Consider the following 15,884-nt stretch of genomic DNA (forward strand, 5'->3'; position numbering starts at 1 on the left):
AAAAATAAATAAGCCTTTTTTAAAGTTAGGCAGAAAATGTATTTTTGCTTTGTAACAGCATTTGACTGGTTGGGTAGATCGCTATTTTGTTTGGTACCACACCAAAATCATTAGTAGAATCTGTCAAGAAGATATATTTTCTAGGATCGTAGTTTCGCTCTTAAGAGCATTTTCCTTTTGTAGCGCTGCAAGAATGAAAATTTCTGTATTGTTGAAATAGTTGGATGTCTTCATTTGGTAGAAATATATGAGGTAGAATAATTTTCTTTCTTACTGCGATACAAAAGGAAAATACTCCAGAAACTAGAAGTTTCTTTTTGGCACATCCTATTGATGAGTTTTGTGTGCTACCAAGCGAAATCGTGATCTAAGAAATCAGTCAAATGCTACTACAAAGCCAAATCGCATTTTCTGCCTGACTTCAAAATAAATTATTTGCAATAGACACAGAGAACCCTACGGTCTGCAGACGGACATTACCCGATGTATGAATTATTTAAAGGTCGAATAAATTTAGCGCAAAACGTATACATTTTTCATTTTGGTGGATGATTTCAAAGATTTGTTCTTTAAGTCGTTATATGAATTTTTTGTTTACTAAAAATAAAAGACCTAATTACAAAATTCCATTGCAAATTGTGGATAGAATTGCATTTAACTTATCTCACGAGACTTTTACGCTCAAACATAGCAAAAGCTTTCGCAGCATAGCATGGACAACATTTTTTCACTGCAAAAACCATTATAAAAACTACTGCCAAAACATTTCGTTACATACTTCCACCCTACAGGGATAGCTATGAGCACATAAACATAAGCCGTATGTGCCCTGAAGAAGTCAAACTGTGACTTGAATAGTGTCCCTGTGTATTCCACACAAAATTAGCCTTCTGTGCAAGAAGTACAAATCATTTAATGATTACGAGTCACCAGACTATTATTGTCTCAAGTTCAGTGGATAAATTTTTGGCGGTTGTCAAAATCGTAACCTATGACAGATTATACGCAGTTTTGCACAAGAAATCACCTGTGTGAAATTAAAATCGAGCCACCTAGGACCAAAAACCGAACTTTGTCATTAAAACCCGAAAGTTCTGTTTCAATTTTAGACCCATGGATTCTTCAGCAAAACTTATTAGGATTTGTCGTAGATAACGATTTTAAGAACATCTTGATGTGTGTGTGTGTTTTTTGCCTTTAAAAAATTGTCCCACCCTACGCAGATATGGTATTCACTTATAAAAAACTTTTCAAACAAGGTGTATAGTGCTCTAATAATTTTTGACATCGAAACTCGAATTTCTTTTTTTATCACGGCAAGTGTTTAGTAAACAATTGTACGAATTAAATTGTCATTTAACAGTATAAATTGAGATTGGCCAAGGGTATATTGTGTTCCCTTTCACTCATATCTATTGCGAACAGAAGTGAGACTGAGTCAAATATATGCCTCGCATCTATCATATACAGACACAAAATGGCGTGGCTGTCCAAAAAATATGAAGAAACATAGAAAGCGTACTTTTATTTATCTTTCCCTAAAATATAATTTATTTAATTATAACTGATTAATTGAATATTAGTGTTAAAGATGGACGATTTCCAAACGATAGTAGATAGAAAACGTGGTATATATGGCATATCAAATATTATCAATATAATCTTATTTTAGAAGATTATTATCAATATAGATATATTGACTTTGAAACGGCCCTGAGGATGGAGGATAACACATGTGGAGCTAGATTTCGTGGTACTGTACGTATGCTAAGACCGGTATTTATTACGATTCATTTAAATATGTATATAAGATATTTTTTATAATACTCTTTTCAGGGGATGCCCCCCGCCAATGAAGAGAGCTTCATAATGGAATCGACTATTTTTCTTCTTTCTCTAAAGACTGTGACCATTAAATAAAAAATATAATTATGTTTTGAAGCAATTTATTTCATGTTTTATACGCAATCCAATGAAATAAAAAGTTATTTGTTCATGTGAAAGTTATCAATTATTCATTTTTATTAAAGCAGTAAAAAATTTCTTTTAAAGAAAGCACAGCTTTCAAATTATTGGTTTATGGAGTTAATAAGCTCTTTAATTTTATTTTTAAGCTTAGCAAAAGTCTAAATTGCAAAATTATTAATCAATAACACAAATTTCTTTACAGGACCGATTTCAGCAATTTTTTTATTGCACCTAGTTTTAATTTCTTTTGTGTTAGGTTAGGTTTGGATAGGTTGAAAAGAAGGAAGACATACACCTAAGCCAGTAATAGGCTTGTTTTGTGCGCTCTAAAAACTAAAACGTAACCTCGAAAAAGGAAATTTTAAGTTAGGAATTCCGTGCTACTTACAAAATCCTTGTTTTCCATACCACTCCCCCAAGTTGTTTCATGTCTGGTATCGTGTCCCCACCTAAGTACCGGTGTCTGATAGCCGCGATGACAAAGAAATGCTCAACGTCTCATCATATTCCCCATATGCACCGATTTAACATAAGTGAGCTCGTAGTCCGTTGTGTCCCGTTATGACACCAAAAGGTATACTGACCTGCTTCTTACTTCCTTTCAGTAATAGCCTCGTCCTCTCACGATCCGGATCCCCCCATAGGATTTTCGCCGTCCTACCGACTGTATAGATGTTCACAGGGTTACATGCCCGTTTGTCGCCCACGCCCTTATATCGGACTGCGTCGACCCAAAAGATTTCGGGTTAACCAAGTTTATCGACGGCAGATCTCTGGCCTTCACCCCCAAATCTTCTGCCCTTTCATTCCCCCTTACTCCGGGCTATGGCCCGGCACCCGGCAAACGAAGCGAATTGTGCCATCCTCAGATAAGGCGTTTATCTCCTTCTTACACTGCAAGACTGTTCGTGACCTTACCGTCCTGATTGTTTTTGCTCTTGTGGCCGTTTTACTGTCCGTAAAAATGTTCACACTCGACGAGTTAGTACCACACGCATTCCGTGATCGCCTGGATCTCCACCTGCAGCACCGTATTATGATCAGACAGTTTAAAACAGATCTCAGTCTTTGGGTTCTCAATGTAGACCTCCAGGCCCAATCTGTCCTCTAGCTTTGATCCATCCGTGTAACATGATCTTCCAGACGGCAATACTAGGGTTCCGTCAGTCCAAGACTGTGCCGCTGGCAGTAGTGCCTCGCACTCGACCTCAAGTGCCGTCTCAGATTTGCGATCGGAAACCTCTTCCCTTCCTTCCAGGTTGCCTATCGTGGCCTCTATATTACCGTGATGGTATGAACTGCTCCCATCGTCTTAAGTCTCATCGCCGCAGTGGCTGTCTGACATTTAATCTGTATGTCAATGGGTCGGATATCTAGAATATTCTCCAGTGCCCCAGAAAGCGTAGTCCTCATCGCTCCACCTATGCCAAGACAACATGTCTCTGAACTTATTGTATGGTCCTGTGGGCTGTGTTAATTTTTTTGTGCTTAATAGCCGTCAGCCATTTGGTGAGCGAAGCTGACTACACAGCAAGCAATAAAATAAATCAAATGACTCAACTGCACAGAAAAAAATTAAAAACTATGTACAATTAAGCAATTTGTACACCCAATTAAAAAATTTGCTAAAATCGGACCTATAAAGGAATTTGTATTATTGAATAACAATTTTGCAATTTCAATTTACGATAAGCCCAAAAATCCAATTAAAGTGGTTAGTAACCCAATAAACCAATTTATTTGAAATTTGTCATTTCCTTTAAATAACGTTTTTACTGTTTTAATTTAATTTAAAAATAAATAATAGATATTTTTCACATTAATAAAAAACTTTTTACTTCATTGGATTAAACTGCGGATAAAACATGAAATATATTGCTTAAAAATTTTTATATTTTTTCTTTTTCTTAAAGCTTCTAAAAATTTTCGATTGCATTCCACTTCGAAGAATGGCTTCGTTGTCGACGACGTCTGTTAAGAATATTAAAAAATGTCATTTTATGGAGAGATAAAAACCACACTTCTAATTTTCTTGAAATTTTTTTTTTTTTTTTGTCTACCCATGCCACTTTGTGTTTGTATGTGATAGAAGCAAGACATATATTTGACTCATTCGCACTTCTTTTCACATTACATATCAAATAGGTTGTTGAAGTATATGTTTAACAAATTAATATCTACTTGTATCGTTCTTTGTTATTATGTTACTAGGCAATGATTTTATGTATTTGTATGTTCGAGAAATTATTTTTTCAAACTTCACTTCAATAAAACTTTTCAATCTAATAGGTTATGAGCCCAGCAAGCTCGAAGAAAATAAAATAATTATTGTGAAAATTTTTGAAGTCTGTGAAAAAAAAAAAAAAAAAAAAGAATATTGGAGAAATTAATTTTGTGAAAAAGAGGTATCAAGAAAAGAAAATTACAATGGAATTTTGCAAAAACATAAAGCCGTTATGTGTCGAGTCGGACTGGCCAATTTGGAAGCGGAAGGTGAAGGATCTTCTAGATTACTACGAGGGAGCTCTGGATGTGGTTGAGCATAGAATTACAAAGCCGGAACCCTTGGAAGAAGGAGTAACAGAAGCTCAAGAAAAAGGACACAAAAAACGTTGTGATTTTTACAGAAAAGCTAACAACTATGCCAAGAGTCTGATCACAAACACAATTTCGGATGACATTTTCATGAAGGTAATGGATAAAGAGTCTGCATGTGATGTCTGGCAAGCGCTGCATCAGCAATTTGAAGCGACATCTAAAGATCAATTATTCAAGATGTGCACGGAGCTATTTTCTTTCGAATGGATGGCAGAAAGCGATGTTTCTACACATATATCCAAGCTCAAGAGCTTATGGAACGAAATCAATGCTGGTTTGGTAATAAAGCAAGATTTTACACATATTGCCAAAATCATTTGAAATGTTTAAATCCAGTTGGATGATGCTCACACGAGATGAAGATAAGTCGTTAGATGAACTTCTTATGCAACTTTGTTTATTTGAAAGAAATTTTAAGAAATCTGAAGACACGATTTCGGAGAAACAAGAAGCATTGGTTCAAAATGAGAAGCGGAAAAATAAGAATTTTGCAAATGGCAAGAAAGATGACATTTGTCACTATTGCAAGAAAAAGGGACATTGGATTAAAGACTGCAGAAAGTGGATAGCTGATGGAAAGCCAAGTAAGTCAAAACAATTGGATACATCGCACTCCAATGTTGCTCTTCATTCGGTGTCAAATGAAGTTAATTTGAGCACATCTGTCAGCGATTGGTGGGTTGATAATGGTGCAACAAGGCACGTAACAAATGCGAAGGAATTTTTTATTGACTACGAAGCATTCAAAGAACCACATTCAATACAAGCTGCTGGTAAAGAGACTTTAAGTGCAATGGGAAAAGGAACAATTCAAGTTTTATCAAAAGTAAACAATGCTGAGAAGACAGTGGAGTTGTATGATGTTTGGTATGTTCCTGGTATATCAAGAAACCTTTTTTCTGTATTGGCTTCACATGACAGAAACCCCTCAAGTAAGTTTTATTCGACAATAAAAAAGTGCAAGCTAGATCTCAATGGAGAAACAATTTTATGTGGACACCGTGAGCCAAATGGAACTTTATACAGAATAGATTTTCGACCCGTGTCTGCAAATCAGTGTGTTTCATTCTCTGTAGAAAATTCAAAACTGCAATTATACCATGAAAGATGGGGACATCAAGATAAACGGCATGTAAAGGAGAAATTAGAAAAGGAGATGGGAATTCGAGTAAAGAACAACAGTGAAATCTGTGAGCCTTGCGTTTTTGGTAAGTTGTCAAGATTACCATTTGGAAGACGTAAGACTGCAAAAGCTCCAGGAGAATTAATATCGACAGATGTTTGCGGACCATTTCCCTCTTCATTTAGAGAATATAAATATCTTGTCGTTTATAAGGATGATTACACAAAATTTCGTTATGGATATGTTGTGAAGAACAAATCAGATGTGAAGGATACATTAATAAAAATGCTTGCACATGCCAGATCTCAAGGACACACAGTTAAAACATTGCTTAGTGATAATGGTGGTGAATTCAACAATGCAGAAGTGAAGAAAATTCTGGCAAAACATGGAGTAAGTCAACGGTTTACCGCTCCATATACACCTCAACAGAACGGTGGTGCTGAGAGAGAAAATAGAACCATTGTAGAGATGGCAAGAACATTCATGAACTCAAACAAGAATGTTGAATTTCCTTTGTCGTTATGGGCCGAATTTGTGAAATCAGCCATATATATTTTAAATCGAACGGGAAAATCGTCAGAAAAGGATAAAAGTCCATTTGAGCTATGGTGCGACAAGAAACCTAGAATTAAACACCTAAGAATTATTGGATCAAAATGCTATGTTCATGTTCCCAGTCAGCGTAGGAAGAAAATGGACAAGAAGGCAACAGTAGGTTATCTTGTTGGTTATGACGGCGATGAGAGATATCGTGTCTATATTAAAGAACAAAATATAGTAAAAATATCAAGAGATGTGATATTTTCCGAAGAAATAAATGGTTGTGCTAATGAAGAAGTTAAAGAAGATGAAGTTGTGGAAGAGCAAAACAACAAGAATTCCAATAATATCCAAGAAAAAAATGGGAAAGAAATATCAATACGCATCGATCCATATAATCACGAAGGTGAAGAACAAGATGAATACCAACAAGAATTAGTTAAAGAGAAAGCGGTGCAAGATGCCGAACCGCTAGAAAGCCACAACGAAAATCAAGATTCCACAAATGATATAGAGGATTTCGAAGAGCAAGATGCCGAACTCCAAGATGGCGACAACGAAAATCAAGATTCGACAAGTGATTTAGAAGACTTTGAAGGTTTTGAAGAAATCCAACGTAAAAAGCGTCGAAGAGATGAATTAGATGATACGTGCGATAATACTATTGTGAAACGCTTAAGAAATCGTACTGTAATTATATCAAATTGTGTCAGCGATGAGATGGTGATGATGGCACATGATTTTGTTTGTCAAACCGAACCTCCATCAAGATATTTAGAAGCTGTTGAAAGTGAAGAGAGAATCAATTGGATACAAGCCATGAAATCAGAGATGAATTCATTGATTGAGAACAAAACTTGGGTACTCACGAATCTTCCTAATGGAGCAAAGGCACTTCCCTCGAAATGGGTATATCGTGTGAAGACAAAACCAGATGGCACCATTGAAAAGTACAAGGCAAGACTGGTTGTAAAAGGATTTAAACAAAAGGAAGGTGAAGATTATGATGAAACTTTCAGTCCAGTAGCAAGAATGTCTAGTATACGCTCTGTCCTAAGTATTGCTGCAACTGAAAGACTACATTTGTCACAATTTGATGTGTCTACAGCCTTTTTATACGGTGAATTGAACGAGACCGTGTACATGGAACAGCCAGAAGGTTTTAACGATGGATCAAATAGAGTTTGTCTGTTAAAACGAAGTCTCTATGGTTTGAAGCAAGCACCCAGATGTTGGAACAAAAAAATGGGAGATTTCTTAAAGAAACATGGATTTAAGGCCAACTCTGCAGATAGCTGTTTGTTTATAAGAGAGAAAGATGGTAAAAAGTTAATCCTTGCTCTCTATGTCGATGATGGTTTAGTAGCTGCATAAGACAAAGAAGAACTTGAGCATTTTCTCAACAGTTTAAAATCAGAGTTCAAGATCGTTTCTAATGAAGCTTCATACTTTCTTGGTATAAAAATTGAAAACAGCAATGATCAAATTAGAATCTCTCAAAAGTCTTATGCCAAGAAAATTTTGGAAAGATTTAATTTCTCAGAGTGTCGTCCAGTTTCAACACCAATGGAAAATACAGTCAAATGCATTTCAAAACCAGGGAAAGCACGAATCGAGTTTCCTTATAGACAAGCTGTAGGTGCTCTGATGTATTTGATGCTAGGAACAAGACCAGATTTGGCATATAGTGTCGGTTATCTATCAAGACACCTTGACAACTACACTTGTGAAGATATTCAAAAGCTCAAGCGAGTATTCAGATATATAGCTGGTTCCATAGATGTTGGAATAGCTTATAATAAAGAAGGACCCAAGCTATTAGAATGTTACAGCGATGCTGACTATGGTGGATGTGTCACTACAGGACGTTCTACAACAGGTGTTGTTGCAACTTATGCAGGTGGAGCTTTATCTTGGATGAGTCAACGACAACCAACAGTGTCAACTTCAACAACTGAAGCAGAAATTATAGCTGCAAGTGAAGCCGCAAAAGAAGTAATATGGCTTACACGACTTTTCAAGGACATAATAAATTATAAGGACATTCCAATTATAAATATAGACAATACAGCTGCGATTCGTCTATCAAAGAATCCAGAATTTCATAAACGAACAAAGCACATTGATCTAAAACACTTCTTCGTACGTGAAAAGGTAACAGAAGGTTTATTGTCAACGACTCAAGTTTCAACTGAAAATCAACTCGCAGATATGATGACCAAGCCTTTACCAAAGTCACGTTTACAGTACTTGTGTACTCGTTTAAATATAATTTAATTAAACAAGGGAAAGTGTTGAAGTATATGTTTAACAAATTAATATCTACTTGTATCGTTCTTTGTTATTATGTTACTAGGCAATGATTTTATGTATTTGTATGTTCGAGAAATTATTTTTTCAAACTTCACTTCAATAAAACTTTTCAATCTAATATAGGTTAGGTTGAAACTATACTATTAAATAACAATTTAATTCGTACAATTTAATTCGTGAGACAAAAAATATCGAATTTCTGTATCAAAAATAATTAAAGCAATTAAGACCTTGTTTGAAAAGATTTTTATTTGCCAATACCATCTTCAATCGGTCAAATTTAGGTCTAGATTTTTTCTGTGTGGTTGGTCTTGCAGACTTCTATACTGCCTATATAGACGTGGAAATTGTTATACTTTACAATCGCTTATGTATATACATATATTTAAAGCAGTCTTGTCTATGCCTATCGAATGAATATCTAGTTAATTCCGATATTGCCTGTATCCTCTGGCATAATTAGTTACATTTGAATTAAAAAGGCCTTGTAAAGGACGATGGCAATTTTCAAAATCTCGTATGTAGGGTTTCCTAAAATTTTCAGTTTTTCCGAAAAACTTAATAGTTAAAAGAACATATGTATGTATAATGCGCATACATATGTACATGACCGAAAGGCAAAAATCTTAATATTGATATATTGCACCAAAAGTAAGTTGTATTTATCACTCAAAATATTGTAGTTCAGTTATCTTCTTTTTAAGAGTCTTTGCAATAACATAATTGTTTCCAGTAGATTTCAGGTTTTGCAAAAATAAGCCTACATAAATAACTTCGCGATCGATAGTTGTTAAGAAGAAAATCCAGAAGTATAATTTTATTTTTGTTACCTTTGTGTTAAACTTATAATTGTTTTTATCTTATGTATAATTATAAGTAATTTAAAACTAAACATAGCGATACAACTATGGCTAAACTGAATTCAATAAGCTTGATATGTAGTATGGGAAAATATGCTAAAATTCTTCTAAAATGCAATACCCGTGTGTGGATATATAGAAGAATGTCTTTCCAATTATAGAATTTGTACAGGTTTACAAAATTAGTCAGGCCATTTCGTGAGGGGATAACCACTGTTGAGAATTTATTCAGATGTTCTCGCCGGGATTCGAACCCAGGCGTTCATAGTCATAGGTGGACACTCCAATCTTCTCCAATTCACCATAGTGACCTCCCCGAAGAAATATGTATGTATAATACCGACTTTTTTTAGGTAGTACACAGTAAAAAATGTATGCGAATTTATACATTTTGGTCGATACTAAGCGCAAGCCAAAATGAAATGTAAAGCATTTTTTATAAGATATATTTAAAATTAAAGAATTCGTTAGGAACATTTAATTACAAAAATATTTCCTTCTACGCCCAACGATGTTTTACCTCAAAGGTATGTTAACTATATTGTAATAGCAAGTTGGGAGAAATTTCTAAAATATGTAAATGGATTTCATAATTTTTATAAGAAGATCACGTCAAGTAAAATTAGAAGAGTAAAAAAATCATAAGCAATGATGAAAGTACGAATTAGGAATTTATTACAACTCCGAAAATTGAGTTGTGAAGACATTAAAAAGCAACATGAATGAGAACATTTAGACCGTCATAACATTTTTTAATTTTTGAAAATAGTTCAAATTACTTAATTTTTGTGTCTTTACATGTAGTAACGAAGTCTTAAGATCACCATTCATTCAATAGCAATGACTTTATATATAACTTTTGACAATACACTGGGAATAATCACCAAAAACTATGTAATTTTGATTTCCTTCCAAAGATAACAAAAGCGTGTTGCAATTGATATTTAACCAGACCAAATGAATTAGCTGCTTGGAAAAAAATCCTAATGGATGGTTAGATGATGTATTTGTACCGAAAAATATTTGAATTTTGAATAATAGTTAGTTCCATCGTTGCTTTTAACCAAAATGTAAATGTACAAGAATCAACACTACAAGTATTTGAAAAAAAACACATTACACGGCGCAACAACAATGGCTAGACAAGACTGCATATTTCATTAACCTATTCGTATTTCGATTTGCAATACAAGTTTTTTCTTTTTTTTTTTTTGTTAATAGTCGAACATTTTGGCTTAAACATATAACATTGGTAGTAACACATACATACATACATCAATAAATAAATAAATAGGAAAAATATTCCCAACAACTATAGTCGTTGTTACTCTCATGCTGCACCAGAAATGATTTAGCGGCAATAACTGTCACTCCATTCAAACGCAAATGTCCCGGAAGATATTTACTTACATTCATACATATAACGAAACAAACAAGACTAAAAAAAAATAAATCTGTTTTGTTTACGGGGCGCGTATTTTTCCACATCACTATACAACAATGGCAGTGATTTAACACAGATTCTATGAATTTATAGATTCCCTCAAGTCCACACAGATGTTGGTATTGTTTTGAATTAAAAGCGGTGCGACGGGATATTTCTGTAATTGTGAAAAACGCTCCATTACACAGGACGATGATAGTCGAGCTTCGGCGTCATGATCCCAACATTCCTCCATAGTGTCGCATATAATGCTTATACCCTTTTAATGATATAAAAAAACAAATAAAAATGTTATTTAGCCAAGTTTATAGATTATTTTCAATAAAATTCGTGTTTATTGCATTTGACAAGTGATCTACAGTTTAAAGATTATACTTATAATTAGAGTACTTAATAATAACCATATAATATTCATATCGTGCGTTTAGATCTAGACCCTAAAAGGCTGGCCTTGGAGAGGAGGAATAACATTGATCCAATTAATTTTTTAATTGAAATTGCTCAATCACGAAAATGATAATATCAACCATAGTTTTTGAAAAATGTGATTAAAAAATATTTCAATTAAAAAAATCGGATATTCAATTAAAAAATTTTTGAAATTTCCAATGATTTTTTTAATTGTTCCAAAAAAAATGATTGTAATTTCCGAAATATTCAATTTATTTTTTAATTGGATAAATTACAAATTTAATTGCAAATATTGATAATATGCAAATGTTATATTAAAATTTTTGCGGAAAGCGGAAGCGAAAAAACATGAAGCCGTTATACCAACAATATGCATCTTTTTATCATAAATAAGATAAGATTTTTCAAAAACGGACTGTCATAACAGTGCTGCTGGGTCTTTAAAGGTTCCCGATTCAATTACAAAACGATCGAAAGAACTTGCCGTTATTGTTAGATTGAAAAAGATAAAATCTTCAATCACATTTTATGATTTGGACCAAATTCGGCTCGGACAGTGAGTGTTCTAATAAGTTCAAGTCATTGTTTAATTTTGTAGAACAAAATATTGGTATTTTTTGTAGCTATATTCAAATATAGACCGATCTGAACCATATACGACAGGAATATCGAAAAGCCTTACATAAGTCAAACGGAAACGGATTATAAATGTGGCCCTTTTATGGGGTCAAGACTTTAAATCGAGAGATCGGTCTATGTGGCAGCTATATCCAAATCTAAACCGATCAGATTGAAGAGGGATGCCGAAGGGTTGCCCAAAAAGTAATTGCGGATTTTTCATATAGTCGGCGTTGACAAATTTTTTCACAGCTTGTGACTCTGTAATTGCATTCTTTCTTCTGTCAGTTATCAGCTGTTACTTTTAGCTTGCTTTAGAAAAAAAGTATATTTGATTAAAGTTCATTCTAAGTCTTATTAAAAATGCATTTACTTTCTTTTAAAAAATCCGCAATTATTTTTTGGGCAACATATGGCAGCTATATCCAAATCAAGACCGATCTGTGCCGAATTGCAGAAAGATGTCGAAGAACCTAATAGAACTCACTGTACCAAATTTCGGCGAAATCGGACAATAAATGCGCCTTTTATGGGCCCAAAACCTTAAATCGAGAAATCAGTCCATATGGCAGTTATATCCAAATCTGGACCGATCTGGGCCAAATTACAGAAAGATGTCGAAGAGCCTAACAGAACTCACTGTCCAAAATTTCGGCGAAATCGGACAATAAATGTGCCTTTTATGGACCCAAATCCTTAAATCGAGAGATCGGTCTATATGACAGCTATATCCAAATCTGGACCGATCTAGGCCAAATGGAAGAAGGATGTTGAGTGGCCTAACACAACTCACTGTCCCAAGTTCCGGCGAAATCGTACAATAAATGCGACTTTTATGGGCCCAAAATCTTAAATCGGTCTACATGGAAGCTGTATCCAAATCTGGATCGATCTGGGACAAGTTGAAAAAAGATGTCGAGGAGTCTAACATAAATCGGTCCATATAGAGGCTATATCAATATAAAGTCCGATATAGCCCGTCTTCGAACTTAACCTGCCTATGGACAAAAAAAGAATCTGTTCAAAGTTTCAGCTCAATATCTCTACTTTTTAAAGGCTGTATCGTGATTTCAACAGATTCCTTCGGAAATGGATATTTCAATGTGTGCAACCGGAATGATAAAATGAATATACCCCCATCCTTCGGTGGTGGGTATAAAAATTATTGAATCCATTAATTTTTTAATTGAAAATTGCCTAGATTTCAATCACGATAGTAATAAAAAAAAATCGGATTCAATGAAATGAAATGAATGAAAACATTACTAATTTTAATTAAATTTTTTAATTGAAAACACTTTTATTTTCAATTAAATTTTTTAATAGAAAACACCCTTATTTTCAATTAAATTTTTAATTGAAAAAATTTATATTTTCAATTAAATTTAAAATTGAAAAAATTTTCGTGATATTTTTTTCTGTGAAACGACGAAACGCATGCGAAACGCATTTTTAATAACTATTCAACATACCCTTCTTCTTGATCTTATTTAATTTAATTTATTTAATCAAGCTGCAATAATATCTAAGTTCCGGGTAGTGTGGAGTTCATCGTTATCTAATAGGTTCAGCTGAGAGCTAAAGGTTGCGGGTAGTGGAATGTTCCATGGGTGTAAGGGGTAACTACAATTGGAGTCGCGGACAATCAGCGGTAGCGAACGCAGAGTCTCTGGCAGAGGCCTGACAATGTGAGTTGTTGTCGTTGGTGCCCCATGGCACCAATGACGAAAAACCTACTAATCTGACTGCAGAATGGTAGATCGGTCCATTCTGCAGTCAGATTAGTAGTTTTTCGTCATTGGTGGTGATTGAAGCGGCAAGATTCCTGGAACTAGATATGAAAACAGTAGCCGAACCTGAATCGGTATAATTACAGAAAATGTGGCTTGTAAAAACTGCTAGAACTTTTAAACGAACAGAGTCTATAAGTTGCAAAACTTGGGGACCCTAGTGGGTCCGGAGGCTGTTCCATGGGGCTTGAAAGTGTGTCACTTCAAGCAAGTAAAATTTTAAATTGCTTGCCAAACAGTCGTATGTTAGGCTATCAGCTTGATTCTTTTTTTAAGATAGAGGTTTATGAGGTTTTGAACTTACAATTTTTGCAATTGTGGGACCATTTGTGAAACAATAGCAAATTTTATAAGGCCGTTGGAAAGGTGCTATCAAATTCAAATTGTCCCTTCCCAGCAAAAGTTATCGCCTTCATAACTAAAAAAAAATGTGCTTTTTTTCTAAAAAAAATGTAACATCATTATTTCCTTTAAAACTTTTCCAGTCTCGTTTTGATCAACATATACAGCTGAGTTCAAAATAATAGGATTGCTTGTTTTCTCGATTGGTCTCTCCATCGCTCTTGTCCAAAAAATAGGAGTATGAATGATTTGTAATAAAAATAGAAAACCATTAAATTTTACACAAAAGAAGTAAAAACTGTGTAAAGAAAAGTGGCATTAAAAGTTGGCGTCACATTTGACAGCTTTTGCACGTTCTCCCCACATGCCACAGCAATTTGCGATAAAGTCAAAAGTAGAAACAAGGTCCTTAAGTCACTTGCCGTCAGCACTTGGGGTGCCGACAAGGAAACTTTGTTGACTACCGAGTGAATGTAGTCCTTGGAGAACGAGTGCCTCCTATTGCACTTGAAGAAGTTGACCTCCCCTGGTAAACCAGAGTAGTTCTGGCTCTATTACATTCCGGCAGATGCACCCGCCTTACACAAGAGCAAGGATTGATGCCGACGTCACCTGTTTAACTGCCAATCCAGACCCTCTCGACTCAGACCCAGATCGCTCTGGACGCACCCCATCCTAGTCGCAAAGTTCCTTGATCTGGACACTTCTGAAATTTCTCTGATATGGCCATTACAATAGAAAGTGACCAATATCTTTTTCCTTCAATACTTGGAGTGTCGGTTAAAATATTTTTGGAAAGCCCTTGGTCCATATAATAAATACCCAAGTGGTGATTGACGCACTATCTCTAACCATCTTTCTCTAAAGTGAAACTGCTCTGATATGGCCAATACAATCGAAAATAGCCAATATATTTTTTCCTTCAATACTTAGGGTGTCGGTTAAAGCATTTTTGGAAAGCCCTTGGTCCATGTAATAAATCCCCAAGCGGTGATTGACGCCCTATTTTTCAGTCCGCCACAATGGGTCCATCTTTCTCTAAAGTGAAACTGCTCTGATATAGCCAATGCAATCGAAAATGGCCATTATCTTTTTTTCTTCAATACTTAGTGTGTCGGTCAAAGGATTTTTGGGCAGTCCTTGGTCCATGTAATAAATTCCCCAAGCGGTGATTGACGCACTATTTTTCAGCCCCCCACAGTAGGCTCATCTTTCTCAAAAGTGAAATTTCTCTGATATGGCTAATACAATCGAAAAAGGCCATTATCTTTTTTCCTTCAATACTCTGGAGGTCGGTATAAGCATTTTTGGAAAGCCCTTAGTCCATGTAATGAATCCCTAAGCGGTGATTGACGCACTATTTTTCAGTCCGTCACAGTGGGCTCATCTTTATCTAGAATAGCACTCGTGAGAAAAGTTGTTTTATGTATGTGATAATGGTAAATATTTATATAATTTTTATCTTTTTTGAGAAATTTGAAGCGTTTGTGATATATTTTGGTTTTTTATTGTTTTTTTTTTTACGGAATTTGGAGCTAAGATTGTTTTTTATTATTAAATATTTGCTGTTAACTTATAACAGAGCTCTGTTAACGTGTTAACTTTACGGTGAAAATTGAATTGGTTAACTTTATCTTCACGGACATAGTAAAATATCTTTTAGAAAGTTTAAAATTTAAAATTTTTGATTTTCTTTTAAGAAAATCTTTTTACAATTAAAGATTTTCCGAATAATGATAAATTTAGGTGTTCTGTACGAAAAACTTTAATGAAATTCCATGACAACAAAAAACTACAAACTCTCGATAAGGAAATGTGTTTTAAAAAAGGGAAGATTTTTGTTAGGTCTTATTAGTCAGTAGGTTTTTTTTTAA

At 34.6% G+C, this 15,884-nt stretch overlaps 1 protein-coding gene across 2 annotated transcripts in view; it reads right to left on the minus strand.

Moving 5' to 3' along the window:
* Positions 1–9,329: 9,329 nt before the first annotated feature.
* Positions 9,330–15,884, minus strand: part of LOC106092571 (activin receptor type-2B) — a 43,414-nt gene continuing 36,859 nt past the window's right edge. For both annotated transcript variants that reach the window (XM_059362186.1, XM_059362185.1), the window contains one exon: positions 9,330–11,108. In XM_059362186.1, coding sequence (XP_059218169.1) covers positions 10,929–11,108 — 180 coding nt within the window. In that variant the 3' untranslated portion in view covers positions 9,330–10,928. The remainder of the gene's footprint in view (positions 11,109–15,884) is intronic.

This window comes from Stomoxys calcitrans, chromosome 2 (assembly GCF_963082655.1).
Source record: "Stomoxys calcitrans chromosome 2, idStoCalc2.1, whole genome shotgun sequence".
Taxonomy (NCBI): domain Eukaryota; kingdom Metazoa; phylum Arthropoda; class Insecta; order Diptera; family Muscidae; genus Stomoxys; species Stomoxys calcitrans.